General features: G+C 44.0%; 2 protein-coding genes and 1 long non-coding RNA gene across 7 annotated transcripts in view; 1 reads left to right on the top strand and 2 right to left on the bottom strand.

Annotated features, from left to right (window-relative positions):
• The window catches only part of rreb1a (ras responsive element binding protein 1a), an 89,634-nt gene extending 80,301 nt beyond the window's left edge, over positions 1–9,333 (top strand). For both annotated transcript variants that reach the window (XM_030079737.1, XM_030079738.1), the window contains exons 13-19: positions 36–208; positions 1,264–1,452; positions 1,571–1,732; positions 2,197–2,382; positions 2,807–2,949; positions 4,954–5,746; positions 6,032–9,333. In XM_030079737.1, coding sequence (XP_029935597.1) covers positions 36–208; positions 1,264–1,452; positions 1,571–1,732; positions 2,197–2,382; positions 2,807–2,949; positions 4,954–5,746; positions 6,032–6,714 — 2,329 coding nt within the window. In that variant the 3' untranslated portion in view covers positions 6,715–9,333. The remainder of the gene's footprint in view (positions 1–35; positions 209–1,263; positions 1,453–1,570; positions 1,733–2,196; positions 2,383–2,806; positions 2,950–4,953; positions 5,747–6,031) is intronic.
• Positions 9,334–9,749: 416 nt separating this feature from the next.
• Positions 9,750–15,751, bottom strand: LOC115379069 (uncharacterized). Its single transcript, XR_003930190.1, has 2 exons — positions 15,704–15,751; positions 9,750–9,884 (listed from the first exon to the last, which is right to left on the bottom strand). It is a non-coding gene; the product is annotated as an uncharacterized LOC115379069 (long non-coding RNA).
• A 26-nt stretch (positions 15,752–15,777) lies between these two features.
• Positions 15,778–26,031, bottom strand: LOC115379067 (NACHT, LRR and PYD domains-containing protein 12-like). 4 transcript variants are annotated; one of them, XR_003930188.1, is made up of 11 exons: positions 25,730–26,031; positions 23,228–23,389; positions 22,955–23,050; positions 22,685–22,777; positions 22,333–22,400; positions 20,463–22,230; positions 20,061–20,234; positions 18,981–19,154; positions 18,633–18,682; positions 17,559–18,196; positions 15,778–16,346 (listed from the first exon to the last, which is right to left on the bottom strand). XR_003930188.1 is itself a non-coding variant. In XM_030079739.1 (10 exons), exons 2-9 carry the CDS (start codon positions 23,335–23,337, stop codon positions 18,658–18,660), a joined length of 2,508 nt encoding a protein of 835 aa, XP_029935599.1. In that variant the 5' UTR covers positions 23,338–23,389; positions 25,730–26,031; the 3' UTR covers positions 16,444–18,196; positions 18,633–18,657. The 4 variants fall into 4 exon arrangements, 3 of the variants coding, with proteins under 3 accessions (XP_029935599.1, XP_029935601.1, XP_029935602.1); XM_030079739.1 differs by lacking the exon at positions 15,778–16,346 and having other exon boundaries at positions 16,444–18,196; XM_030079741.1 differs by lacking the exons at positions 15,778–16,346; positions 22,685–22,777 and having other exon boundaries at positions 16,444–18,196.
• Positions 26,032–27,029: the final 998 nt, after the last annotated feature.

Here is a 27,029-nt window from a genome sequence, read left to right as displayed (position 1 = left end):
TGTGGACTCTCTCCTTCCTCCTGTGCGTCCAACAGGAAGCGGTCCAGGAAGAAGCCGTCCGCCCTGCTGGCCAAGGAGAAGGCCGGTGGCGTCGACCTGGAGTCCAGCGGCGAGTTCGCCAGCGTGGAGAAGATGCTGGCGACGACTGATGCCAACAAGTTCAGCACCTACCTGCAGACTGGAGCCACAGACCTGGGACACAAGAGAGGTACAGGGGGGTGATGGACAAACATGATGAATGATAATTACAAGTGCTAAATACAAGGATGATTCATAAATAAACAGATAACAAATCGTTGAATTGATTACAGGTAGGGAGCGAGGAAATAAGGAATTGCTGAGTACCAGTGTAGGCTGATAGTTAAACTGATGTTCGTACACTGTACAGGGGTTGCTAGGTTGTAGCTAGGTGGTTGCTAGGGTGTTGTGAGGCCGTTGCTGTGTTATACATAATAGTTACCAGAGTATTCCTACATGGTTGCGAGAGTGGTTATAGGATATTAGTAGGATCTACCAGGTAGTTCCTAGGATGTTTATAGGATATTGCTAGGCTGTACCAGGTAGTTGCTAGGGTGTTCATAGGTGGTTGCCAAGAGTGTTCTAGGTGGCTGCTGGATGTCTTACATGGTTACTAAGGTGTTTCTGGGTGGTTGCTAAAGTGTTCAAGATGGTTGTTGGGGGTATTTCTAAATGGTTGCTAGGTGGTACAAAGATGGTGGTTGTCAAGGGTGTTCTAAATGGTTGCTAGAATGCCTAAGTGGTTACTAGGTGAATGCTAGGGTATTTATAAGTTGTAGCTGTAGTGGTTATAGGATGTTGATAGGTAGTTACTAGATTGCTCTAAGTGGTTACTAGGGTGTTTCTAGGTGGTTGCTGAGGTGTTCAGTGTGGCTGTTGGTGGTATTTCTAAGTGGTTGCTACCTTGTACAAAGGTGGTGGTTGTCAAAGGTGTTCCATCTGGTTGCTTGAATGTCTTAGGTGGTTGCTAGGGTCTTTATAAGTTGTAGATGGAGTGGTTATAGAATGTTGCTGAAGAAGTGAGAGGTAATTGTCAGAATATGAGGACTTCGTAACCCAGAAATCCTGTGAGGTGACGTCAGTAAACTGATGTTGCATTTTAGACAAATTGGATGAGTCCAGCTTTATCTGGACCAATAAAAAGAAATATTTTTTGATTTGAGCTTCTAAAAATGCACCAAACAAGCGTGAATCCCAGACACACCAGTGGTTCTTAAACACCATCCAACCACCTCCGTCCACCAGATGGCGACAGAGCAGGTGAAGCAGCAGAGGAGAAGGAGGGAGGAGGCGGAGAGGAGGCCAAGCTGCAGCCTCAGTCCAAAGGCAAGAAGAACGCCTATTCCAACTCCGTGCAGAAGCTGACCTGCCAGTTCTGCCCCCGAGTCTTCCCCTGGGCCAGCTCGCTGCAGAGGCACATGCTCACACACACCGGTAAAACACACACACACACACACACACACACACACACACACACACAGGTCAGAAGCTGCCTGTCAGTCAAATGTGAGACTCCTCCTTCACTTTTCTCTCTCTCTCTCTCTCTCTCCAGGCCAGAAGCCGTTCCCTTGTCCCAAGTGCGACGCCTTTTTCTCCACCAAATCCAACTGTGAGCGCCACCTGCTGAGGAAACACGGCGTCACTAACCGGACGCTGCGACGCAACGGCGCCCTGCCCAAGAAAGACGGCGACGAAGGCTCGCATGAGAGCGCAGGTCAGTAATCACCTGAGTTAACTTAGTCCCAAACTTTAGTCCAGTTACAAAGTGCTGTCATTTTACTTGAGTTTTTTCCATCCAGGGAGATTTTCTACATTTCTGAGCTTTTTCCCGCTCTACATTTATGTGACGGCTGGAGTTCCTCGGCAGAAGAAGCTTTTCCATGCAGAACATCAGATGTGCTGCATGTTAGACAGTAAACCAGCCAGCAGGATGTGGAGCAGTTAGCATGAAAAAATACTTCTAATCGGTCAATGCAGCAAGAATTTAACTCTCTGAAAGGAACCGTTCTTCACAGTGAACTTCATATTCAACTACATTTTTCTGACACCACTGCTGTTTATTGGAGGAACATTTTGAATGCAGGACTTTTATTTTGATGGGAAGATTTTTACATTATGGTACTTCATCATTTCATTCAAGTGAAGCATTTGAGGATGAACCTTGTGTCTGTCCTGCAGAGAGCCAATCAGAGACGGAGCAGGTCGTAGCAGAATCCGTCGAGGTCACTGGCCCCGCCTCCACCTCCGACCCTGGCACTGACTCCGCCCCCACTCCGGACCAGAGATCCGCCTCTTCAGAACAGCCGAGGGCGGGGCCAATCAGCCAGGAGGCCCAGTCTAGCCCCGCCCACAAGCCCAGCCAAGGTCAGTCATCACTGATCATCAATCAATCATTAAATTTAGGCTCAGTGATTTTTTTTTTTTTTAATAGGGCGTATTTTTTGTATTTATATTTGAGACATTTTATTTCAGAGATATGAAGTTTATAATGTCTTTTTTGGAAATCTGTAAAAACAATTACGGTCTTAGATGAAGGTGGTATTGTGCTGAAATATTATATTGAGATGTGTTTCTGATATTTTGTCTTCCTATTCACATACATGGCAGGGTGGGAGGGGTCTGAATATTAGAAACAGTTTTTTATTATTTTTATTTGAAATGGAGGTTTTGACAAGTAAACAACTCATAACTCATCATCATCACTGTGACGGTTGTTGTTGTTGTTGTTGTTGTTGTTTAGAGTCCATATGTTTGGCTCTTGAGGCTGACCGTGTGGTTTGTGCCGCAGGTTGCAGCGCAGCACTCAGCCCTGCAGAGCAGCCCGGGACAGAAGCCATGAAGCAGTCGGCCCAGCAGGGGGCGACAGAGAGCCGAGCAGCACCGGCAAAACAGCCGCCGCAGAGCAAGAACACTAACAGCAGCAAAGCCAAGGCGAGTCTCCAGTAACACCAGTCAGCACCAGTCATGAGCACATTTAGGTGAACTGGTGTGAACTGGTATTTGCTGTCAGACAGAAAGGTTCACACATTTTCTTCACTTTCTGACAAATCCACCTCTGACCAGTCCTCGGTTTACTAGATCATCCATTAACTGCGGTTGTGCACCAAGACGGGTTCACACAAATCAGATCAGAAGTGACACTTTAACTCTTCTCTTGTGTCGAGGATGATGATGATGATGATGATGATGATGATGGTTACTGATTTACGTCACGTTGATGCAACAAGTGAAGAAGCGGATGAGGATTTCATTTCTTGGCTACGACGGAAAATGTTCATATGTTTCACACACATCTCACATATTTAGACCATGATCAAAAGGCCACTGATGCCACCATAAGTCATTTAAAGATGATCTTATTCTGAAAGACTCTCAGGAGCAAAGGAAACTACTGCTGGAATATTGATTGATTAATCGGTAAAAAGGAAATTGATTCCAGCTTCTCTGAAATCACCAAGGTGCTGAGACTGTCTTCCTTTTCTCCACTCAAATCTTTATAAAATGACTATTTCTTTCTTTATTTTTTTCTATTGCTTTATTTTTCACACTTGATGCACTCAATGAATCATTCACTAAAACTAAATGGAAAAACTGAAAGAACGCTGAGTTCTTCTGTAATTCCAACTAAAATAAAATAAAACTCATAAATGTGTTTAGTTTTTGCTGACACTGACACTAAGAGAAACTCCTTTTGAAACAAGAGAAACTAAAGTGAAACCAGCACGACCACTCCGGAAACTAAACTGAGCTGAAAACAACCATTTTAAAAACAAAATAAAAATAAAAATAAAAAACAAATTGAAAATACAACACTGTAATAACTCTGATGAGAAGAGCAGCTGAGACATAATGAGAGCAGGCTGACTGGAAACTTGAGGGAGCGATGCGCCTCGTTCCTGTTCTGACATTTTCAAAAGTGCAGCGGCAGGCCTGAGGGGGGCGCTGCAGCGCTTCAGCACACTGACCTGGACTGGAGCCTGCAGCTGCTGTCAGTCGAGAGGCTTCGTCACGTGCAGGTTGATGCAACTGAAGTGAACCCACCAAACTGGGAACTGACAACAGGAGTGAAAAACAAAATAAAAATAAAAACTAATGAGAAATATAAAATATATAATAACTCTGGATGAGGGGAATGTAGATTTGTAGATTTATTTATTTTTAAAAGAAATGGGACAGTACATGTTAATGCACATATACATGTAAACGTGAGATTACAGCTGTGTGGCTAATTTCCATCTCTAGTCCCATTGGCAGGTTAGATAGATAGATACTTTATTCATCCCGCAGGAAATTCACAGTTTTTCAGCAGTATCCACAGATTACAGATTAAATAAAATAAAAAAAGATAAAAAAAAAAATAAAGAATAAGATCTGAGTACAACAGAATAAGTTCTAAGTACAAGCCAGTGTGCAAAAAGCAATGTGCAACAAAAAAAAAAAAAAAAAAAAAAAAAAAAAAAAAAAAAAAAAGGTTGGTGTTGTACACAGCATTCACAATATTAATAATACACAATGGAATAAAATAAAAAAACAAAACAAAAAAAAACAGCATCATCATTCATACATGATACATACGATCATGAAACATACAGGCCAAGGCTCAGGGGACCATGTCACCACTGCTTAAACACTAAATTATATGTCGAGGGGCTGATTAAAGTGTAAAGTGCATTATTATATTGCAAATTGCCCAATAAATATAAAGTGCTATTTTAATTGCCCAATACTCAATTGCATATTACAATAATTTAATACCAATGATGGTAATTTGTGATACCGAGAGTACCCAGTTGTATAGAAATATAAAGTGCTTGTTGCATGCATGTTGAATGCTTTTTTTTTATTATTATTTCAAGTTTACAGTAAATGAGGTAGAACATGCAGCTTCTGTTCATGGATCTGCTCTTTGCTGACTCTCTTCCTGTCGTCCTCCAGGCGGCGAGCACGGACGACGACGACGACGACGATGACGACGACGACGACGACGACGACTGCCACAGCGACAAGAGTCTGGATCTCAACTTCGCCAACAAGCTCGTCGACTTCAAGCTCTCATCCTCGTCGGCCTCAGTCCAGCCACAGCAGCCGACCAACGGCCCCAGCTCCCAGCCCACCTCCTCCTCCTCCTCCTCCTCCTCCTCGTCTTCTTCCTCTGCTCCACAAGCAGTGGCCGAGAGCGCGGAGGAGCAGAAGGAGAAGGAGAAGAGCGTCGCCTCCGCCTCGTCGTCCTCCTCCAGCCCGGCGGTGAAGCCGCAGGCCGAGTACAAGCACGTCTGCCGGGTGTGCAAGAAGAGCTTCCGCTACGCCACCACCCTCGCTCGCCACGAGAGGGCGCACCTCTCCGAGGAGACGCCCACACCGGCGGCGACACCGGCGGAGGAGGCGCCACCGGCAAAAGAGGAAGAGGAGGCGGCGGCGGAAAGCAAGACGGCACCGACGGCGGAGAGGGAGAGAGAGACGGAGGAGCCGCAGCTGAAGGAGGAGGAGGCGGCGGAGACGGAGGAGAGAGGGGCGAAGGGCGAGAGCGAGGCCGGCGAGAGCGGCGAGTCGGAGGAGGAGGAGAAGGAGAAGGAGGAGCGCAGCGACGAGGAGGGAGGAGCGTCGGAACCAAAGAGCGAGAGCGCCGAGGGAGGAGCCCGCGTGGACAAACGCAAGAAGATCTGCAACGTGTGCGGCAAGCGCTTCTGGTCTCTGCAGGACCTGACCAGGCACATGCGCTCACACACAGGTAACACACACACACACACACACACACACACACACACACACACACAACCCAGAATCAACCACCAACAAGCCTCTGACCAGATTTTCGATTTTCGAGATTAAATTGGTAAATTTATTTTGATCCCCATCCCTGATTGAAAAACAAATAACCAACACAGCTTTTTAAAGGGACATGACACCAATTTATTTCTATTTTCCTTCATTTTTCCTGCGTTCCCGTGTTCCTGACCCCGTGAACAAAAAGTAACCCGCCCCCCGCCCCCCCCTCCCCTCTCTGTCCCGCCAGGCGAGCGTCCCTACCAGTGTCAGACGTGCGAGAGGACGTTCACGCTGAAGCACAGCCTGGTCCGCCACCAGAGGATCCACATGAAGCCGCGCGGCGCCGAGGGCGGCGAGCCCGGCGAGCCCGGCGCGGGGGCGGGCGACGCCAGCGAGGACGGCGACTCCTGCACGCCCACCTCCACCTGCCCGCCCTCGGAGAACGAGAGCGAGGGGGGCAGCAACGCGGCGGGGGCCAAGGAGCTGGAGGAGGTGGAGGAGCGAGGGGAGGAGCAGGGCGAGACGGGAGAGGCGGCGGCGGCGCCGGAGGAGGAGCCCGTGTCCGATCCCGCCTCAGCAGAGCCGCCAAGAGAAGCAGACACCCAGGAGGACTCAGGACCGTCTCAGTCCGCCTCCACCACAACTTCCACCTCCGGCGACGCCGTGGCACCACAAGCCGCCGCCGCCGCCGCGCCCTCCAGCCAACAAGCTACTGACACAAAGACGACTACTGGCGACGCCGCGGCCAGCGAACCGCCGCCGCCGCCGCCCGCCGACACGAAGATCTCCAAAGACCCCTCTTCGTCTTCGTCGGCGGGCGAGGAGGCCCCGGCCGGCGGCTTCATCCAGGGCCTGCTGGAGATCCACGCCAAGCCGCCGCTGGAGCACATCCTGCCCAGTGGGGAGCCTCCTCTGGTGGGGGTGGAGTGACGGGATCCCTCCCTCCCTCCCCCCTCCTGGTTCTCCACGCCGTCGCCCCCCAGCATCACCACAGTGCCATGCGGCGGAAAGACGCTACGACGACGACGACGACGCGACAAACAAACGACAACTTTGATAGAAAGAGGACGAGCTCGTGTTCTTGAAGTGCCTTACTACTAGTCCTTCTTCTGACAGATGGTTTTTTGCTATATCTTTATCTACGTTATTACGGAGGATGGATCTAATTTTTTATAGCTTTTTATGATGATGACGACGACGATGATTTGCATTACTATTATTTTTTTTTTTTGTTGTTGTTGTGCGGGGGAATCTCTTATTTCAGCAATAAAAGAATAAATTTACAGTTTATGATCATGCTAGATGAGAATCTGTGGAGTGAGGAGACGCAGACGGACGGACGGACGGACGGACGGAGATCTGAGACTGCCGGGATCTGCGTTATGATTTTCTGTATTTAAATCGCAGCCGCACACACACACACACACACACACACACACACACACACACACACACACACACACCGTGGATCTGAGAGTGAACTCATCCAGGTGGGAGACTTTTTCGCTTTTCCACCCGCCGCCGCCGGAGCGGAGCGGCGGCCCAGTCTGACCAGCTCTGGACTGGTGGCTGGATCTCACCTCCCACTGTGGAGCTAAGGAAGCTTTTCATAACTGGAAAAATAAACACACACACACACACACACACACACACACACACGAGGCGGCGGGCGGCAGACGGACACAAAGACTCGGACGGCCTCTTCATCCTCTCATCGCCGGCTCTGTCGTGGAGAGAAAACACACAGAAGACCTGTGACTGTCACATCAGATCTGTGTGTGTGTGTGTGTGTGTGTGTGTGTGTGTGTGTGTGTGGACACAGACTCTGTGAGGGGTGGGAATAGTGTTGATCTGTTTGTTTTGTTTTTTTTAAACCAATCACGCGCCGCGTCCCTGTGACTTGGTTTGTGTTAATAATCTCATTCATAATCATTCTCAGTTGATTCCATGTGTGTACAGAGCATTGACCATGTGGCACGTGTGTGTGTGTGTGTGTGTGTGTGTGTGTGTGTGTGTGTGATTATCAGTAATGTTTAGGTGCTGGGAGGGGGAAATCGTTTTCGTGGATTTTTTTTTATACATGAACAAATCACATTTTGCGTGCGCAAGTGTGTGTGTGTGTGTGTGTGTGTGTGTGTGTGTGTTACTCCCGTCTGCTAACCTGTACCAGCGCTAACACCTGACCCTTCATGTCCGATGTCTTCCTCACCGGCCTAACAGCGCTAACTCCCTGTTAGCCTGAACGCCGCTAACCCGTTAGCTTCATACCCACAGCAGGGCTAACCAGGGCTAACCAGGGCTAACCCGTTAGCTTCATACCCACAGCAGGGCTAACCAGGGCTAACCAAGGCTAACCAGGGCTAACCCGTTAGCTTCATACCCACAGCAGGGCTAACCAGGGCTAACCAGGGCTAACCCGTTAGCTTCATACCCACAGCAGGGCTAACCAGGGCTAACCAAGGCTAACCAGGGCTAACCTGTTAGCTTCATACCCACAGCAGGGCTAACCAGGGCTAACCAGGGCTAACCCGTTAGCTTCATACCCACAGCAGGGCTAACCAGGGCTAACCAGGGCTAACCCGTTAGCTTCATACCCACAGCAGGGCTAACCAGGGCTAACCTGGGCTAACCAGGGCTAACCCGTTAGCTTCATACCCACAGCAGGGCTAACCAGGGCTAACCTGTTAGCTTCATACCCACAGCAGGGCTAACCAGGGCTAACCCGTTAGCTTCATACCCACAGCAGGGCTAACCAGGGCTAACCAGGGCTAACCAGGGCTAACCTGTTAGCTTCATACCCACAGCAGGGCTAACCAGGGCTAACCAGGGCTAACCTGTTAGCTTCATATCAACCACACAAGCACACGAGGTAAAACAGGGCTAACCTCGGCTAAATCATTAGCTTGATATCAACAGCGGTGTCAGACATCGCTAGCTCATTAGCATATCATCCACATGGCTAACACGGCGTTAGCGCATTAGCTCAATATCAACAACAGGGTCAAACACAGCTAACTCATTAGCTGGCATGATATCACCCACAAAGTAAAACATGGCTAACGCGGCGTTAGCGCATTAGCTTCATATCACGAGCTTCATGTCAAAGGGGGCTAACCTCAGCTAGCTCATTAGCTCAGTATCAACAACAGGGTCAAACACAGCTAACTCATTAGCTCGGTGTGAACCACGGAGTCAGTCGTGGCTAAGCTCAGCTAACTCCTATCAACAACAGGGTCAAACAAGGCTAACAGGAGGTTAGCGCGTTAGCCTGATATCAACAACAGGGATGGACTCATTAGCTTAATGGCTAGCACATTAGCCTGATATCAGCAAACATGGCTAACAGAGCTAGCCTGGTTTAGCTTAGGCCCGTCTGACCTTTAAACTGTGTTCTGTGAGGTAAAGGTGAGGCGTCGGCCCTGTTTGGCCCTGTTTGGCCCTGTTTGGGCCCGGGACGCCCTGTTTGGCCCTGTTTGGCCCTGATTTGTGTTTTTAAATCAACACATCAACTGGTGAAAGAAAAAAAAAAAAAAAAAAAACAGCTGCTGGCAGGAAAAATCAAAATCAGTGTGAGTTTATTAGGACGTTAGGTTTTTTTTTGCGAGGTCGATGGTCGCAGCTGATTTTGAGTGCCAGCCGGTGCTTTTATTCTGAAAAGGTTTCCCATCAGTGTGTGTGGAAGCGTCGCGGTTGTGTCCTGGTGTGACCAGCAGGGGGCAGACGTCAGGACGAGGGAGGGAGGGGGTGAACGGATGGACGGAGAGATGGATGAGTTCAACACTATTTTGCTTTCATTTGTCATTAATTTCATCCGTTTTTTTTGTTTGTTTTGTTTTGTTTTTGTCATGTACCTGAACTGTAATTGCCCTGCCACACACACACACACACACACACACACACACACACACACACAAAACAAGGGCTAACCAGCTAGAAGAGGGATGGGTGGCATGTTTTTTTTTTTTTTCACGTGAAGATGAATATAGCTAATTGTTTCCTCTTATGTATTCTCTTCTCTTTTGTTGAAGTCAAGCAACCTCATAAGCAAAACAAACCAAACCTCAGCGGCTCATAGCAGAACTGTAACGCAGCGCCGCACGCTCAGCAAACAAACAAACAAACAAACACAAGAAAAATACTGAACATCACGGTCTGACTGGCGGCGCTGCTGTAACTGGCACTAACAACATCCAAAACTACTACTACTACTACTACGACTCGTACTACTACTACTACTACTTCATAATACCGCGAAACAATCAAGAGAGGAGGACGGGAGGGAGTTTACTCTGAGTTTGTCTGAACGTGTCGAACCCGAGTCCTCCGGCACGAGGGGGGTGTTGAGAGGTGTTTCCGATTTTTTGTCCCTCCGTATTTATATACAATGAGGTGGGACAGAATATTGGAAACAGCTGTCAGTAAAATGCAGCACTAACTATGAGCTCAATGCCAAACACAGAAGTGAATGAACGCCTCTGTTACCGTGACAACAAGACAAGCTGAGCATGACAGGCAGCAGGAGAGGAAACTTTATTATTAAAACTGATAAAGTATAAAAATGGAGTCGCACTCGGGCTCGAAACGAGTTCAGTGTTTCTGTCGGTCTCCACTAAAGCATGCCTACGCTCGGTTTTCCCGTTATTGCCCATCATTACCGATCGATTCGGGTCAATCGGGGACTACTCGTGTCATGTGACGTCAAAATCGGCCCCCAAAAGGCATCTGGAGATTTTTTTTTTTCCTCGCACTTTTGAGAAAAGAGCGGGATGAGATCTTTAGTCGGGCTGTTCTCATCAAGTTGTGACCGCCGTCGCTTTAGGAGAAACCCTTAATTTTTACAGTTGAACCCGTTCACCACCTCCCTTGGTGGCGCCCTCCAGTGGTAGGACTCCGCTATTACACCTCTGCCTCTTTAAAAAATGAATAAAAAAAAAAAAAAAATCAGACAAACCAGAGATGCTTAAAGACTCTCCCCCTCTCTCTCTCTCTCTCCCTCTCTCTCTCTTTCTCTGTCTATTTTTTCTTTTTTTTTTTTTTTTTTAGCTGAACTTTCAACCCCCCCTCCTCCTCCTCCTCCCCCTCCCCTTTGGGAATATATGTACGTGTGTGTGTGTGTGTGTGTTTGCGCGAATGTGTGCACGCGCGGCCATATGAATACTGGAGTTCCATTCGAATGCACATGGACTGTTTTTAAATGTATTTATTTGGAGCCCAGGTGTGTGTATGTGTGTATATATGTGTGTGTGTGTGTGTGTGTGTGTGTGGACGTTAGTTTCTACAATGACTTGAGAAGAAGCCATGTATTAAAAACTATCACACTTATGCTGCAGAAAACTGTTTGGAGTAGCTGATGCTTAGCGGTTGGAGTCGGGCGAGCAATACGAGTGGGAATCCAAACGAAAGCTTTACGTAGATCTCCTGGATTTGAGCTGAAACCGACTGCGTGGGTCTACTTGGTTCTATTGTCGTTTTTATTTAGTTTGGCTGAGAAATGAATTTTTTTCGTCTTGTTTATTCCTGTTGTTTTTTTTTGTTTTTTTTTCTCCTCTTTGAGACATATATATATATAAATGAGTATAAAACTGTGAAAAATTCATTGTGTTCAGTTAAAGGGTGAGTTTTAGGTTAGGTAATTTTTTTCCCTTTTTTTTTTGCATGTTAATCGAATTTGTTCAATTATGGATGATTTTTTTTCCTTTTTTTGTTTTTTTTTTCGTTTTTTCCTCTCTCCATCTCTTTTCTTTTCTTCTCTACACACATATATATAAATATATATATAAATAAATATATATAATCTCGCTCTCAGGGTCTTTCACAAATCCATTATTCGATTTAAAAAGCTTCATCTTACTTCCTGAGTTGCAAGATGTTCTTTCCTTTTGATTTTTTTTTTTTTTTTTTTTTTTTTTTTTTTGGGTCGCTTGTTTTTTTTTTTAATTTTTGTTTTTTAAAATGATGATTCAGAACTGTCAATCACTACATTTTGAGCACTTGACTGTGAAACTCGTCATCAGCACGACGCAAAACATGTCGGATCCTGGAGGTTTTCAAGGCCGATGTTTGATTTTTTTTTTTTTTTTAAACCCGTTCACTGATGTTTTCTTTCTTTCTCTCTCATTCTCTCTCTCTTTTTAATATTTGGTTTAATCCCCACTACTTCTTTATTTCTTTTACTGTTTTTTTTTTCTGGTTTAATCTCCATGTAGGTCAGAGGTCAAAGGGAACAGCAGAGAGGGCTGCCTGCGAGAAACACAGCCCTCTGCTTAACACACACACACACACACACATGCACACACACACATGCACACACACACACACACACACACAGATGCTGGACCTCAATCAGAAAGCATTAACACACAATCATCTGGAACACTTTAGTCTTTTTCTTGAGTTTTGTTTCGGTTTTGTCCCCCCGCCCACATGACAGTGCTTCACAGAGTCAAGAAATGTAAAACCCTGTTCTGTATTCAACCCATTAAGAAAAAAAGCAATAAAGATTATATTAAGGAAAGGTGTGTGAATCAAACGGCTGTGGATGTTTGGCTTTTTCTGTTTCTGTTTCCTGTGACAAGAACGTCACGACGGTATGAAAAAGGAAAATCCAAGAAAAATTCAGTTTCAGTTGGAAATACATCTGATCGAGAAAGTAAGAGTGTTTACTTTACACTCTTCCAGATTCAGATAAAAAAAAAAAAAAAACATGGAAGAAGTGTCTCCCAGGACCAGTGAATAATAATAGATAATAATACCCTAAAAACCAATAGATAAAACTTATAAAACTGTAAACTGCAACATGTGGGATGAAGTGCAGCAGTGATGGAGGTGCAGAGGACAGCTGATGAGCCTCACAGCCTCATGGAGGAAGCTGCACCTGAGGGGAGGAGGGTGGGACAGTTCAGTTTGGGGAAGGCCCTTTTCTGTCCCAGCATGACTGAGCCCCAGTCAAGTCAAGTCAAGTCAGATTTATTTATATAGCACATTTCATACGACAGACGTAAACTCAATGTGCTTAAAATCAAAGCAAGACACATACATAAGCAGTATAAATAAGATACAAAAAGACATAAAAGGCAGTGCTGCATTATAGCTAATTAAAAACTGAAAGCTTGTGAGAAAAGAAATGTTTTAGTCTGCATTTCAAGGAAGATGCTGTTGTAGCAGACCTGAGTTCATGTGGTAGAGAATTAGAGAAGAGTGGGACCGTAAAGACTGAAAGCACCGTGAGCTGATTGTGAACGTATTCTTGGAATATATTATATAATAATATAATTAAATAATATAAATTAAATTATATAAATATAATTATATATAATATTCTTGGAATAGTGAGAAGACCTTTACTTGATGATCTCAGGGATCTGTCTGGTGTGTACTCAGTGAGCATGCCAGAAATGTAGGATGGAGCTGCACCATGCAAAGCTTTAAAAACAATAAGGAAAAATTTAAAATCAGTGCACAAAGCAGCTCCATTTTTTTTTTCAATCACTTTACCTCCTCTGCCATCTCAGAAACTCTGGTATCAAAACAGCTAATCCATCGGCCTGATGAGAGGCGCTCTTCCCAAAATAACACATTTTGTTTGCAAAAGGCTCTTACCATGACAAAACATTTCAAACATGCAGCAAAAGCGCATTTTGTCACCGCCCAATACAACTAATCCAGCCACTCACTTCATACTCAACACCAGAATGCAACACACCCTTTTCAGTCTGAGCAGGTTCCACTTTACTTTCTCCTGTGTGGATTGCAGTCATATTTTTTTTTTTTTTTTTTGACAATTTACATAGTTACATATTGTAAAGCAAGTAGAAAAGCCAATATTTCCCTCAAACAACTCAACTTCTGCCCAAATGAGTAGATTCCTTCAGTCAGCTCTACTGCACTGTGACACAGCTGACAGCAGAAAACAAAATACAGCTGTCAGTTTGAACAAGGTTCTCCTGTGAGCTGCACATTCAAATGTGAACTTACAGTAAAGAACTACATCCAAACTCAAAGACTTTGAGGTGAAATTTTACTGTGTTGATGGCAAAAACTGAAATACTGTAATTCACATACAGTATTACACAGAAAAACTCAAAGGAGGTGAAAAAAATACAGAATACAATTTATACAATTTATAGGCAATTTTTTTGTAGGTGTATACTGATTGACTGGTGATTGGTGATTGGTGGAAAGGGTAGTGATGCAGATGCACTAGTGATTTCACAGTGATGCAGCTCATTTCTATCAGCTGTGAGCAGATGTTTTGCTTTTGACTACCACAGTGAAGTCAATGGAGTCAGGGCCATGGAAATGACACATGTGAGAGGTGAAAAATGTGTGAATCCAATGAAAAGGTGTGAACACATTTACAACAGAAAACTTCTGCTGTGGTTTGGAGGTGAAGATGACAACAAAGTGGATCCCAGTTTCATTATTACTGGAAAAAGCGATTGAAAAAAAACTGTATTGCAAAGTGGAAGCTTTTAGGAACCACAGAGACTCAGCCACCAGGGGGCAGCACCACATAAAGTTACAGAGCGGGGTCTGAGCAACATCAGAGTCTGAGCTCACAAAGGCTCTTCTGGATGAACGGGCAGAAACTCCCACAGACACTCCAACATCTGGCAGAAACTCCCACAGACACTCCAACATCTGGCAGAAACTCCCACAGACACTCCAACATCTGGTAGAAGAGTGGAAGCTGTTCTGCTGCAAAGGACCAACTCCAGATTGACGCCTCTGGATTTAGGATGGAGGTCAGAGAAGCTCCTGCAGGTGGAGCAGGACTTCTTGAATGTCGAACAGTGACATCATCCTGCTCCTGTGGCTGAAAATTAAACCTTCAGCCAATAAAACCTTCACATCTTTAATCATCCTCTCCCATCCACCTGTCCCTTCAAAATAAAAGTGTGTTTCTCTCCCAAACTGAGATCCTGTTGGGTCAGAGTTTGAGTTTCTTCACTTGTGGAGGATCCCTCCAGAATCTGAATCATTTTCAACATGACAGTGCCTGGCCTGGCCTGAGGGGGGCGCTGCAGCACTTCAGCACACTGACCTCAACTGGCAGCTGCAGCCAGACAGGAGGCTTCATCATGTGCAGGTTGATGGTTCAACTCCCATGGAGTGTCTGCTCCTGTGCATGAGTGTGTGTATGGAGACAAACGGTGTGTGCTTGGTTCATTCAGAGCAGATGGTTGTTTCACACACACACACACACACACACACACACACACACACACACACACACACTGATGATGCAAAAATTTAGTAGGATACAAGAAAATGAGCTGGAAATTAGCTTAAGAAAGAAAGAAAGAAAGAAAGAAAGAGACAGACAGACAGAAAGAGAAAGAGACAGACAGAAAGAAAGAAAGAGACAGACAGAAAGAAAGAGAAAGAGACAGACAGACAGAAAGAAAGAGACAGACAGACAGACAGAAAGAGAAAGAGACAGACAGAAAGAAAACGAAAGAGACAGAGACAGACTGACAGAAAGAAAGAGAAAGAGACAGACAGACAGAGACAGACAGAAAGAAAAGACAAATTAGAAAATTATCAAAAAAAGTGAGAAATTGTCCAAAAAGTTATATTTTATCATTATTCATAATAATGCTTATGGTATCATTAGCAGTATATTAGAATTACATATTTAAAATTTTATTACATGACTTTTAAAAATTATTTTATATTTATTTTCGAGGTCATTTTCTTTTCTTTTCTTTTAAACAAATTTCTTGCTCATTTTTGGGTCATTTCTTCTTTAACTCAGCTCAGTGAGAAAAACAAAAGCAGTCACTCTGTCAGAGCTAAAATATAATAAATCATAATCACATAAGAACACTTGCTGTATTAGTGTGGCCTGTCAGCAAACCAAATCCATCACCTCGTGTCTCTCACGGGCTTTCAGTCATGATTTAACATTTGATATAACCACACACACACACACACACACACACACACACACACACACAAACACACACACACACACACACACACACACTCATGAGGCAACACAGTGTCCAGGTTTCAGTGAGAAATGAACTTTATTACAGTTTAGTGCAGCTGTACATGACTCACATCACATCACATGACTCAGTTGACCTTTAATGCAGTTTTGCGTTGCTACTGTCAAATATCAGAAACCGACTGAACAAACTCAGTCCCCCGTCACCTCCACCTGCTTTTCTTTTCCATCTGTGTCACCTGTCGCTTTCCAAACACCATCATCAGACCTACTGCCCTAAAAACACACACACTCCCATGTCTGTTCCACACGTCCTCCATCATCTCCACTCCATGACATCCACAGACGCTGCTACATACATAAACTATGTACTAATGTACTAATGTAACTATGTACTAATGTACTGGAACACATGATCTACGCATTTACCTACAAGGACCTACAAAGACAAACTGAACGTGGACACAGATAGAAGAGAAACGGTGGGGAGACGGTAGAAAAGAGAAGCTCAGACACAAAGTGGTTTGAGGTCACGGCGTCGCCCCAGGAGAGATGAACCCCGTCCTGCAGGGTCAAACTTTCACGGCTGCTCCGTTTTTAAAGTGCAAGGCTGAAAGAGAAAAAAATCCTCTCTCAAGTTGGAATCATCAACAAATTCAGGTTTTACTGAGACTCAGTGCATCATACAAACTTTTTTGGTCATTTTCTTTTTTTTTTTGGAGGGAGGTGATTTTCTTGTATTTGTATTTTATTCATTTAGTGTGGCAATTTTTGGAAGAATTTGAGGTATTTGTATAGTAATTCTCTTGCGATTTATCTTTTTTTTTTTTTTTTTTTTTACATTTTTTGTTTTTAATTTAAAAAATTTAAAAGAAAACTATATAATTATGTGTTTTCAGGAAAACACATAATTGTTATCATTTTCTTGTACTTTTCATAATTTCCTGCTCATTTTCAGGTCATTTCATAGAAATCACCCCTTTTTCTGCACATCAGATGAATTTGCTGCTAAAAGGTTAAAACAGAAAAGACTCAGAAACATAGTGAATACAACAAAAAAAAAATTAGCTTAACCGCTGGTCTAATCACACTCATCCTAACTTAATCCTGTCTGGACACTTTACACACGCTGTCTAATCTAATCTAATCTAATCCTAACCTACTCTACACACAATTTTCCATCTTCCACCATCCATTTTTTTTCTTTTTTTTTGGTCATACCTATATCACGTAACAAAATCTTGCTGTTCATACAGTTCATTAAACAGGCAGTGTGACAAAAACAGGAAAAAGGTATATGAAGAAAACTTCTCTCAGTATGTTGATAAGAGTAAAAAAAGTCATAACAGCCATAGAACTAAATTGTCCAACTACAATCAAAACACTAATGATAAGCAATCTGTTCAACTACATCTGAGCAGAATCATGCATCATACAATTATTATTCTCTTACATAATCAGTGTTGTACTGACTACTAATGCACTTTTTTTAAAAAAAGCTTTTTTTTTTTAATTTTTTTGTGTTTATATAAAAAAAGTATTTTGTGTGCTGTCTGTGACGTAACTTTCTCGGGTAAAATGCAGATTAATATCAATATTTAAAAGTTGAGTTTGTAAGCGTTTCAAACCAGTTTTTGGTGTTTTAAACTTCCAAACACGGGCTTGAATATTTTTTAATAAATGTAGGCGATTTCATTTGTAATATTTAACATATAGTTACATATTTACATATTTTTGTTAATATTGGGTTACTAATTCATATGGAGCAGGATAACTGTGGATAATCTGCCACCTACACACACACACACACACACACACTCACAAAGAGAGTCTGGAGAGTCGGGGTCGATGAGGCTCCTTGGCCTCATCCTGCTTCAGCTTTTTGAAATGAGGCTTTGTGACTTTGGGAGCTGCAGACACAGAGAACCACCGCACTTTGAGACGGAGACCAGAAACGTCCTGGGGCCTGAAAGTTACGTGCAGCGAACCGTGAACGTCCCGTTGAAGAGCGCCGCTGTACAAAGCGTCGGCCTCCGTGCCTGCAGCTCCGACACGTCAGAGGACTCTTGCTCCTCTGTGGCTTCAGCAGCTGGAAATCTGGCATTTTTCTGAGTTCTTGGGCGAGAACCACAGGACCCACCGCCTAAACCTGGGGGGCGGGGGAGGCTCAGTGAAGGTGAGCATAAGGTGCAGATGAGGTGGTGCATGCTGGGAGGAGATGCTGCAGAGGGTCTGAGAGCCGGCGGGACAGTCGGGCTTCCTTCGCTTGAGCCGGACGCAGGAACAGCAACCGTCTTGCTCCTTGGTTAGTTCCTCTCCATGTCGCCGCTTCGTGGACCAGCTCGCTCCGCGTGGCCTCGTCAACGCAACATGAGGAGGCCACGCCCCTTTCCTGCCGTCCAGCCTCAGACAGAGGGCCATGTCAGTGGGGAGCAGGATGCAGTGAGAGATAGCAAACATCTGAGAGAGAGAGAGAGAGAGGGAGAGAGAGAGACATTCAGATGACATCACTCACCACCACCATCACTCACACACTCTCCAACAGCTGCTCTATTAATCCACTGGGAATCGCCAAAGCAAAAAATAATCTACACTCATCTACCAAGTGCCACTGCATGGAATGGAAATTTTGGAGCCAGGGGAAGAGAGTAATATAACAAGAAAAAAACTCGTTGAGATTACAGATGTAAATTTATGAGAGAATCAGCCAAAGTCACGGCAACGTCTCCCCAGAGTCCAGATGTTGAGGAGAAGATTGTGATTCTGGACTCAAACCAGCAGGATGATCTACTCAGGTAAATCTACTCAGGTAAATCAGTGGAAGAAAATCTAGTTTTCCGAGTTGTTTGGCATTAATGTGAAATCTTGTTTCATCTCTGGTGTTTTAAATACTCACATCTAGCTGGGATGTTGGGTTTGATTCAGCGTTCAAGCTCAGGATCCAACCTGTGGAGACGAACAGGACAGTCACTCCAACAGGTCGACTCCAACACGGGGTCTGACAGCAAAACTACACCTGTTCATGCCACACCTGTCTTAAGGGCTTAGGGACTTATTTGCATATTCATAGGGCAAGATACAGAGATACATTTAAGGCACTAAGGGATATTTTTTCATGGAAGTAACTTCTAAAATATGTGATACTGATGAACAGAGGTTATTTTTAGGGGCTTAATAAATGACTGGAGGGGGACTTGAACCAAAAAAAGCTGTGCTCAGTCGTGCCAGAGAGTGTCGGGCTGACCTGAGGCAGTGCAGCCGGCAGCCCGGCTCCTGCATGGCGGCAAACAGCAGCCTCTCTCCTGACGCTCCCACATGGTTGTTGCTCAGGTCCAGCTCCATCAGGTGGGACGGGTTGGACCTGAGAGCCGAGGCCAGAGAGGCACAGCCGTCATCAGAGATCATACAGCCTGACAGCCTGCAGGGGGCGACGGTGAGCTGAGTTAAACATCCATATTAAATAGTCATGCTGTTCACACAGTCCCCTGTAGAGCTTCATCAGAACACTGACACACAAACTAAATATCAACAACAGCAAAAAGCAAACCCTTACATTTTAGCATGACTGTTATTATGGATCCCACCAGACTTCTGGGAAAGACGCTCCCAGCAGATCTGTGATTGGTCATAAACTTTGTTGACCTGTGGCCCGTTTGCCAAAATTAATTTGGTCAAATTTACTCCCACTAGTTAACAGACCCTGAAGGGTTTTTTTGTTGTTGTTTTTTTTGTTATTTGTTGTTCACTGTAATTGATAGTAATTTATTTCTATTATTTTTAAACAATTTTCTGATGAAAAATGTATGTAATGCGTATCATCATGTAACCTACTTGACATGATTTTTTTTTTTTCAAATAAAGGGAAAAAAATTACTTAAGCAGGTTTGACCTGAACCCTAACCTTAACTCTGTGGGCGTACAGTGCCCAGAACTCTGGTGGGTTTCATAAAAACATGTACAACAAAGTGCAATTAGATACGTTAATATGTTGCTGAAATATAATTTATAGCTGATGATATTCTCCTGATCTCTTGTTGATATTTAATTTATATAATCGACTGACATTCTGCTGAATTTCCATTAAGGGACTGTGACTGAATAGAATCAAACACAATAGAAAACATTTATTGTCATTGTACAAGTTTGGACAGTTAAGACAGACAACAAGCACACATCCACTGAATATTGAACTAAAATAAATACTACAAAAATGTTGTATCTTGCATTTAAAATGTTGAGAATTAAAGAGAAAATTACGGAAAAGCAAATTAAACAGTATAGAAACAGGCCAGGTTGGTGAGACCCGACATGAAGCAACACTGACCTGAGAGTCTCCAGCCTGCAGTTTGGACTCTGCAGCCCGACACACAGCAGCTCCACGCCTGAATCCTGCAGCCGGTTGTTGCTCAGGTCCAGCTCAGTCAGATGGGACGGGCTGGAGCTCAGAGCTGAAGCCAGGACTTTACAATTTGTCTCTGTGAGCCCACAGTCAGCAAGCCTGGAATTACAGATTAAAATTCATTAATGAGACTAATTTTAAATGTCTGAAAACCTAAGCAGGTAAACAAAAACCCTTGCTTATTATGGAACAGTGCATTGAACGTACCGAGTAAAAGTCTTATCTATTCAAATGGTATGATTTCTTTCTTCAAAGTAACATGAATCAAAAGTTCACAGCTCTATTTGGAGTTGTTTTAATAGCTGACTTTGACACTGGCCTACTAACCGAGCCTTTCTGCAGTTCCTCACAGCTGGCAGTAGTCTGAGGCGACCGTCCCGGGACACGTTGCACGCCTCCAGGTCAAACACATCCAGAACCTCCTCTGAAGCCTGCAGCATGAAGGCCAGAGTTGAGCAATGGATATCTGACAGCTTCCTCTGCGATCTGTCCTGTGACCTCAGGTAATCCATGATCTCTTGATGCAGTGAGCGATCTTTCATCTCCATCAGACAGTGGAAAATATTGATGCATCTGTCAGGTGGGAGGCTACCGGTGCACTTCTTCTTGAGGTTCCTGATGGCCGTCCTGGTGCTCTCTGGGCTGCTCTCAATTGGACCCAGCAGGTGTTGCATGAGTTTCTGTGTGGACTCAAGCGAGAGGCCGCAAAGGAACCGGACAAACAGGTCCAGGTGGCCGTTCTTACTGCTGATGGCCTCATTCATGGTTGTGTCGAGATAATCATTGAGGGATGTGTGTCTGCAGTCGTCTGTGGAGAACGGCTTCAAGGACACCATGTTTGTGCTCGTGCAACAGCAAGAAGCATAGACGGCAGCAAGAAACTCCTGGATGCTTGGATGGACAAAGCAGTAGACCGTTCTCTTGAAGAGCACACACTCTGATCTGAAGATCTCTGTGCACACTCCTGAGTACACCGAGGCTTCTCTCACATCAAGACCACACTCCTCCAGGTCTTCTTGGTAGAACACAAAGTTTCCTCTCAACAGTTGCTCAAATGCCAACTTGCCGAATTTCAGAAGAACTTCCCTGTCATGTTCCGCAAGCCCCGGTTCACTCTGGTTGTACTTCCTCTTCTTCCTTTCCATCTGAATCATAAGGAATCGAGCGTACATCTCTGTCAGGCTCATGGAAAACTCTTCTGTCTTGTTCCTGCTGAACATGTCCTCCAGAACTGTAGCAGTGATCCAACAGAAGACTGGGATGTGGCACATGATGTGGAGGCTCCTGGACGCCTTGATGTGTGAGATGATTCTGCTGGACAGCTCCTCATCACTGGATCTCCTCCTGAAGTACTCCTCCTTCTGGAGGTCAGTGAACCCTCGCACTTCTGTTACCCTGTCGACACATGTAGGAGGGATCTGATTGGCTGCTGCAGGTGTGGAGGTTATCCACAGGAGAGCTGAGGGAAGCAGGTTCCCCTTGATCAGGTTTGTCAGCAGCGAATCTACTGAGGCTGTTTGTGTGACATCTGACACAACAGCATTGTTCTTGAAGTCCAGAGAAAGTCTGCTTTCATCTAATCCATCTAAGATGAAAACAGCTTTACACGCAGCAAGCTTCTCTGCTGTGACCATCTTTAAAACTGGGTGGAAAAGCTTGATCAGGTCAAGAAAACTGTACTGCCCATCTTTGATCAGGTTCAGCTCCATGAATGAGAGAAGGACCATGAGATTCACGTCTTGGTTTGCCAAGCCTTCCGCCCAGTCCAGAATGAACTTCTGCACCAAAAATGTTTTTCCGATGCCAGGGATGCCCATCGTCAAAACTGTTCTGACTGGTCTTTTTGTACCAGGAAAGGTATCAAAGATATTTCTGCACTTGATTGCTGTTTCTTGGAGGGTGTCCACCTTGTGAATCTTCCCAAGCTGCTGCACCTCATGTTTGGTATTAACCCCTTCAGTCGGTCCGCTGGTGATGTAGAGCTCTGTGTAGATCCTGTTGAGAAGCGTTCCGGTTCCTGCTTCACTGATGCCTTCCAGCACGAACTCAAATCTTGTTCTATTTGTCTTCTTAAGTTCTTCTTCTAAAGCTTCCACTGAAAGGGAATAAAAAAAACATTTATCAATGCTAAACATACCCACTGAGACAGCAAATACCCATATGTGGTGTTCTGAATAGAGAACAGTGTCAGTCTTACCGTGTTTAAGGGGGATTTGACTCTGTTCCCCTTGCTGTTGTCTCCTTTTTGAGGATCTATTTCTCCATCTGTGGAGAAAATCACAGTTAGCACAGCACGACTTCAAATGCACAAAGTTATTCTTAAAATCATTCCTCAAGAAATAAGACAGCCGTCGCAACAGAAACAAACATTTCTAGCCTCGTATCACGGGCAGAACACAGGTCTCAAATGATTTGCTATGGAAGCTCAAGGGGTCTGAAGATTTCCATTTGGACTTAAACAACTGAGAGAGAAAGCTTTGAAGTGATTGGCTGAAATGAAAACCTGCCAGGTGCAAACAATACACAGCAACTAGATCTGGTGACATTACCTTGACGTTTTTGGTTCACTGCTGAAATCTGGATGGGCATCAATTGAGAAACGACTCTCAAGACTTGTTGCTGGAAACTTGTCATTCTCGTCCCTGGAATGACCAAAATTATGACACAAATTAACTGATGCCTGTATCGTGATGTCAGGAATATTGTGACTATAAAAGTGCCACTTGGGGTTCTTCTCTGAGCATGCCAGAGGATTTTAGTGGTGTCCGTTTAATGTCCAGGTGCAAACAATACACAGCAACTAGACTTGGTGACATTACCTTGATGTTTTTGGTTCATTGCCGAAATCTGGATGGGCATCAATTGAGAAATGACTCTCAAGACTTGTTACTGGAAACTCCTTAGCATTCTTGTCACTGCAATGACCAAAATTATGACACAAATTAACTGATGCCTGTAACATGATGTCAGGAAAATTATTAATATAATAGTGACATTTGAGGTTCTTTTCTGACCATGCCAGGGGATTTTAGTAGAATCAGTTTAATGTCCAGGTGCAAAAAATTCACAGAAACTAGTCCTGGTGACATTACCTTGATGTTTTTGGTTCACTTTTTAAATCTGGAGGGGCGTCAATTGAGAAATCACTCTTCATGGACAGACAGCTGGGCACTGCTGACCCTGCTTTAGCGTGTTTGTACATGGCAGCAACCTGCTCTTCTCTGTCACCACACACACTTGTTTTGCACGGCAACCTGCAACAAAGGACAGCCCTGTAAGTATCACAGCATGTCTGAGAGGCAGATTGATGTATATCTCATTCTTCCAGGAAGCCTTGAGTTCTCTGAGGGAAGAAGGAAGAAGAAATCCACTTCCTGAAATAGACCCAGTGATATTAATATGTCACCTGGATTTCCAGGAACTGGGATCTGGACTGATCTAGAACCATGTCGGCCATCCAGCGACGCTCCAAGAGAGTAAAATGAGACACGCCCTGTCATTTACAGCTTCTCCACCGAGCTCACTCACTGACTCTTAGTGTAGTAGCACTGTTATTCCAGCAGATGGCAGGAAAGCTCAGACATGGTTAAGGAGGATTCTGCACACTTTTTTTTATTCTACCAACAAAAAGGGAAGCAATGTTTACAAAAATTTAAAAAGAAGAATTAATTAATTCCATACTAATAACAATAACACCCTCAGAAGTGCAATAAATCTGCATGTCATCTTATTTCCCTGATCTTGTTAAGTAGTTTTTTAGTCTTTAAAAAAATTAATGACATTAATAGGTCTATCTGTTCTTATAAATGTTTACATTATACTGTTGTAATATAAATGTAAACCATAACAAGATTAATAATGATAATAATAAGAACATCAGCTAAAGTTGGACGATATCCAACCAAACTGCACATTTCTGTGATGCTGAAGAGGAAATAGTTCAGTGACGTCCTCTTTTTTTTTTTTTTTTTGCACTAATTCTGCTTCACAACAGCAGTCTCTTTCATAATTCATGGCTTCCTCGTAAATCCCAGACATTGTTAATTCCACACAGTATGCTATTCACTTCTTTGGAGACTTAAGTTTCATCGAAAGTGAAACTTAATACAGTCATCCTGAGAATTAGAAGAAATGCTTCGCAGTTACAAGTAAACACACAGATAAGAGGACCGTCTGGAAAACAAGATACTGCTTATCGTGCTAATGATGAACTCATTTCATGACTGAAATTAACAAAACAGCCCCATCCTTTGCTGCCGGCTCCAGCTGTTGGGCGTGTCACCTGGAAAATCCACTTTCCAGACAGAAAAGGGAGGAAATTACAGTCAGGCTGCTGATTGTTGGCTTATAGACAACTTCAACATCTGGTTACACCCTGACCAGGCATGTCAACTAATTCAAAAAACACTTCCATGCATGCATATTACATTATATGCATGCATATTACAGATATATGCATGCACATAAATACTGTCAATGGCTGTATTTGCTACCACTGTTGAAAAAATGATAAATGATTCTTAGTGTTTGTTTATTTTTGTGGTAATATAGTAACATAATAACAATAAGTTGCAGACCACACAAAACATTAACAAAATGAAATAATACTGCCAATAAAGATTGTTATTGTTATATTTTGGGCAGCTAGCATTCAGGCTTATTTCATTTTCATTTGTTGTTGTTGTTGTTGTTGTTGTTGTTGTTGTTTTTGGTAATACAGTGATGTTGACTTCAGGTGAATGTGACAGCCAGGCTGGTCTCCAGTGAGCATGAGGTCAGCATTAGGATTTGCCTGAGTCATGCAGACTTACGTTAACATGCACACCATATTCCGATTCGGTTGAATATTCTGGTTGACCTTAATCAGGTTCGGTAAGTGTTTACATGACTCGTGCGCAACCGGAATATTGAGGATATTCGAATAATACAGGAATATGTTGTGCATGTAAAGTCATTGCTCATTTGTTTCCTGCTCTCCTGGGAGCAGACGTGGCACATGAAGAGTCTTCAGCACACACACACACACACACACAGAGAGAGAGAGAGAGAGAGAGAGAGAGAGAGAGAGAGAGAGAGAGAGAGAGAGAGAGAGAGAGAGAGAGAGAAGAGAGAGAGAGAGAATACAGGCAGCACCCAGGACACCACTAAACACACATCATGGAAACAGGACCAATACGGTGGATTGAAGCAGCCATTAAACAATGTTTGTTGGTTTGCAGGTAAATAAAAGCTGACTGAACTCTCCTCTGCTGTTCCAAACTACAGACATTTAGCACCGACTGTGAATGTTGAAATATAAGATTTACAGGAAGCTCCACCCCTGACCTCCACCTTTCTCTCTCTCTCTCTCTCTCTCTCTCTTTGTCCTTCGACACTTTACAACACAAAGCAGCTTTTCTAGCTCACCCTGAAAATAAAATAAAATAAATTTTAAATTAGCCTACCTCATGGTCATACAGTGTGCCTGGCCGACAACTGCGGCGGAGGGTGAGACTGACTTTTGGTTTCCTGTTTCTACAGAAGCTGAACTTATTTCCGTGACATGTAAAGTCCCGAGATGACTCATACGGCATTACAAAAATGTTACTACTCACAGTGAGACTGGAGCTGACTGCACTGCGTCCTCTTCTCTTTTGCATGCAGCCCCTTTCTTTTTCGTGTTTTTTTTTTTCTTTTTTTTTTTTTTCTTCCTTAAAATGCTTTGTTTTTACTGTTTTGTTTATTATTTTTACTATTTCCGGACTGTTGGGCGCCCATTTTTTCTGCACGATCTGCAGCGTTTTGTGACCTCCTCCATTCGCCGTCCATGTTTCAGGGCAGATTTGGATATAGGGGGGAAAAATAGAGAGAAAGCTGAGCAGAAAATTGTGCACACAAATGGTGTGTGTGTGCGGACAGCAAACTGCGCAGTGCGGCTATATAAGGAGAAACTGAGGCGGAGCGCTGATTGGCTGCCAGAGGCTGTTCATCTCCTTTTATGACGAGGCGAAACGAAACTTAGATGAACACATAAAAGTGACAGAAAATATGCGGTTTAGGCAGTAGGCATTTTATATATTAGACCATCATCGTGTTGACTGATTCAACTCTAGGACAAAAAAAAAAAAAAAAAAAAAAAATACACATCGATAAAGCCCAGTTGTGTTTTGTTTTTAGAGGTCAGACCGTTTACAAGAAATCACGTGGGAAAGGAGCGAGAGGAACGGGAGGGGAGGGGAGGAGAGGAACGGGGAGGGAGGGGAGGAGAGGAACGGGGAGGGAGGGGGAACCAAACTGAGGCGAAATGTAGATTGTCTGCCTGCCGCGGTTTATCTCCCCTTATGTGCATTACTGCAAGGGAAGGAGAGGAGAGGAGAGGAGAGGAGAGGGAGGGAGGACATAAAAGAGAAGAGCTGCCCTGCGTTCCAATACCCATACTACCATACTATTTAGTAGGGAAAAAAGAATTAGTATGTCCCAATACATACTAAACTACATACTTTTTAAGGGCAGCTGCAGTACATACTAAAAGTAAAAAGTATAAGTATGCGATTTGGAACGCAGGGCCTGTCTCACCCCTCTGCTGCCAGCCAGCCTGCAGCCTCAGTGTGTGTTCATGCAGCAGCAGCATTACCCTGAGTATTACACAAGCTGGGCGTCTGCAGGCACTTTTTAAAGCGGAAAACGTTGAGAGTGTGCAGCTTTGTTGTTGGTTCAAGTCGAGGTTTGTTTAGAAGCCAGGAACCAGAAAGAAACTCCAGAAAGAAAAAATAGAGGAAAAAGCGTGACAAATAGAAAACTTCATAAGACTTCAGAGACTACAACAACAACAACAGCTACTCAAGTTGCATTTTTTAAACAAAAAGTATGGCCTCCAAATGTTGTGCAAGGGAGTGTCATGAGCTCAAAGCAGGC

The sequence above is a fragment of the Myripristis murdjan genome, chromosome 20 (genome assembly GCF_902150065.1).
Source record: "Myripristis murdjan chromosome 20, fMyrMur1.1, whole genome shotgun sequence".
Classification (NCBI taxonomy): Eukaryota; Metazoa; Chordata; class Actinopteri; order Holocentriformes; family Holocentridae; genus Myripristis; species Myripristis murdjan.
Note: the sequence above shows the minus strand (reverse complement) of the source record. Positions and strands in the feature narration are given on the sequence as shown.

Coding starts and splice junctions, on each gene's coding strand:
- LOC115379067 (XM_030079739.1), bottom strand. CDS start 23,337: ATGTACAAACACGCTAAAGCAGGGTCAGCAGTGCCCAGCTGTCTGTCC. Junction 23,051..23,227: donor AGTGAACCAAAAACATCAAG/GTAATGTCACCA, acceptor TGGTCATTGCAG/TGACAAGAATGCTAAGGAGT. Junction 22,778..22,954: donor AATGAACCAAAAACATCAAG/GTAATGTCACCA, acceptor TGGTCATTCCAG/GGACGAGAATGACAAGTTTC.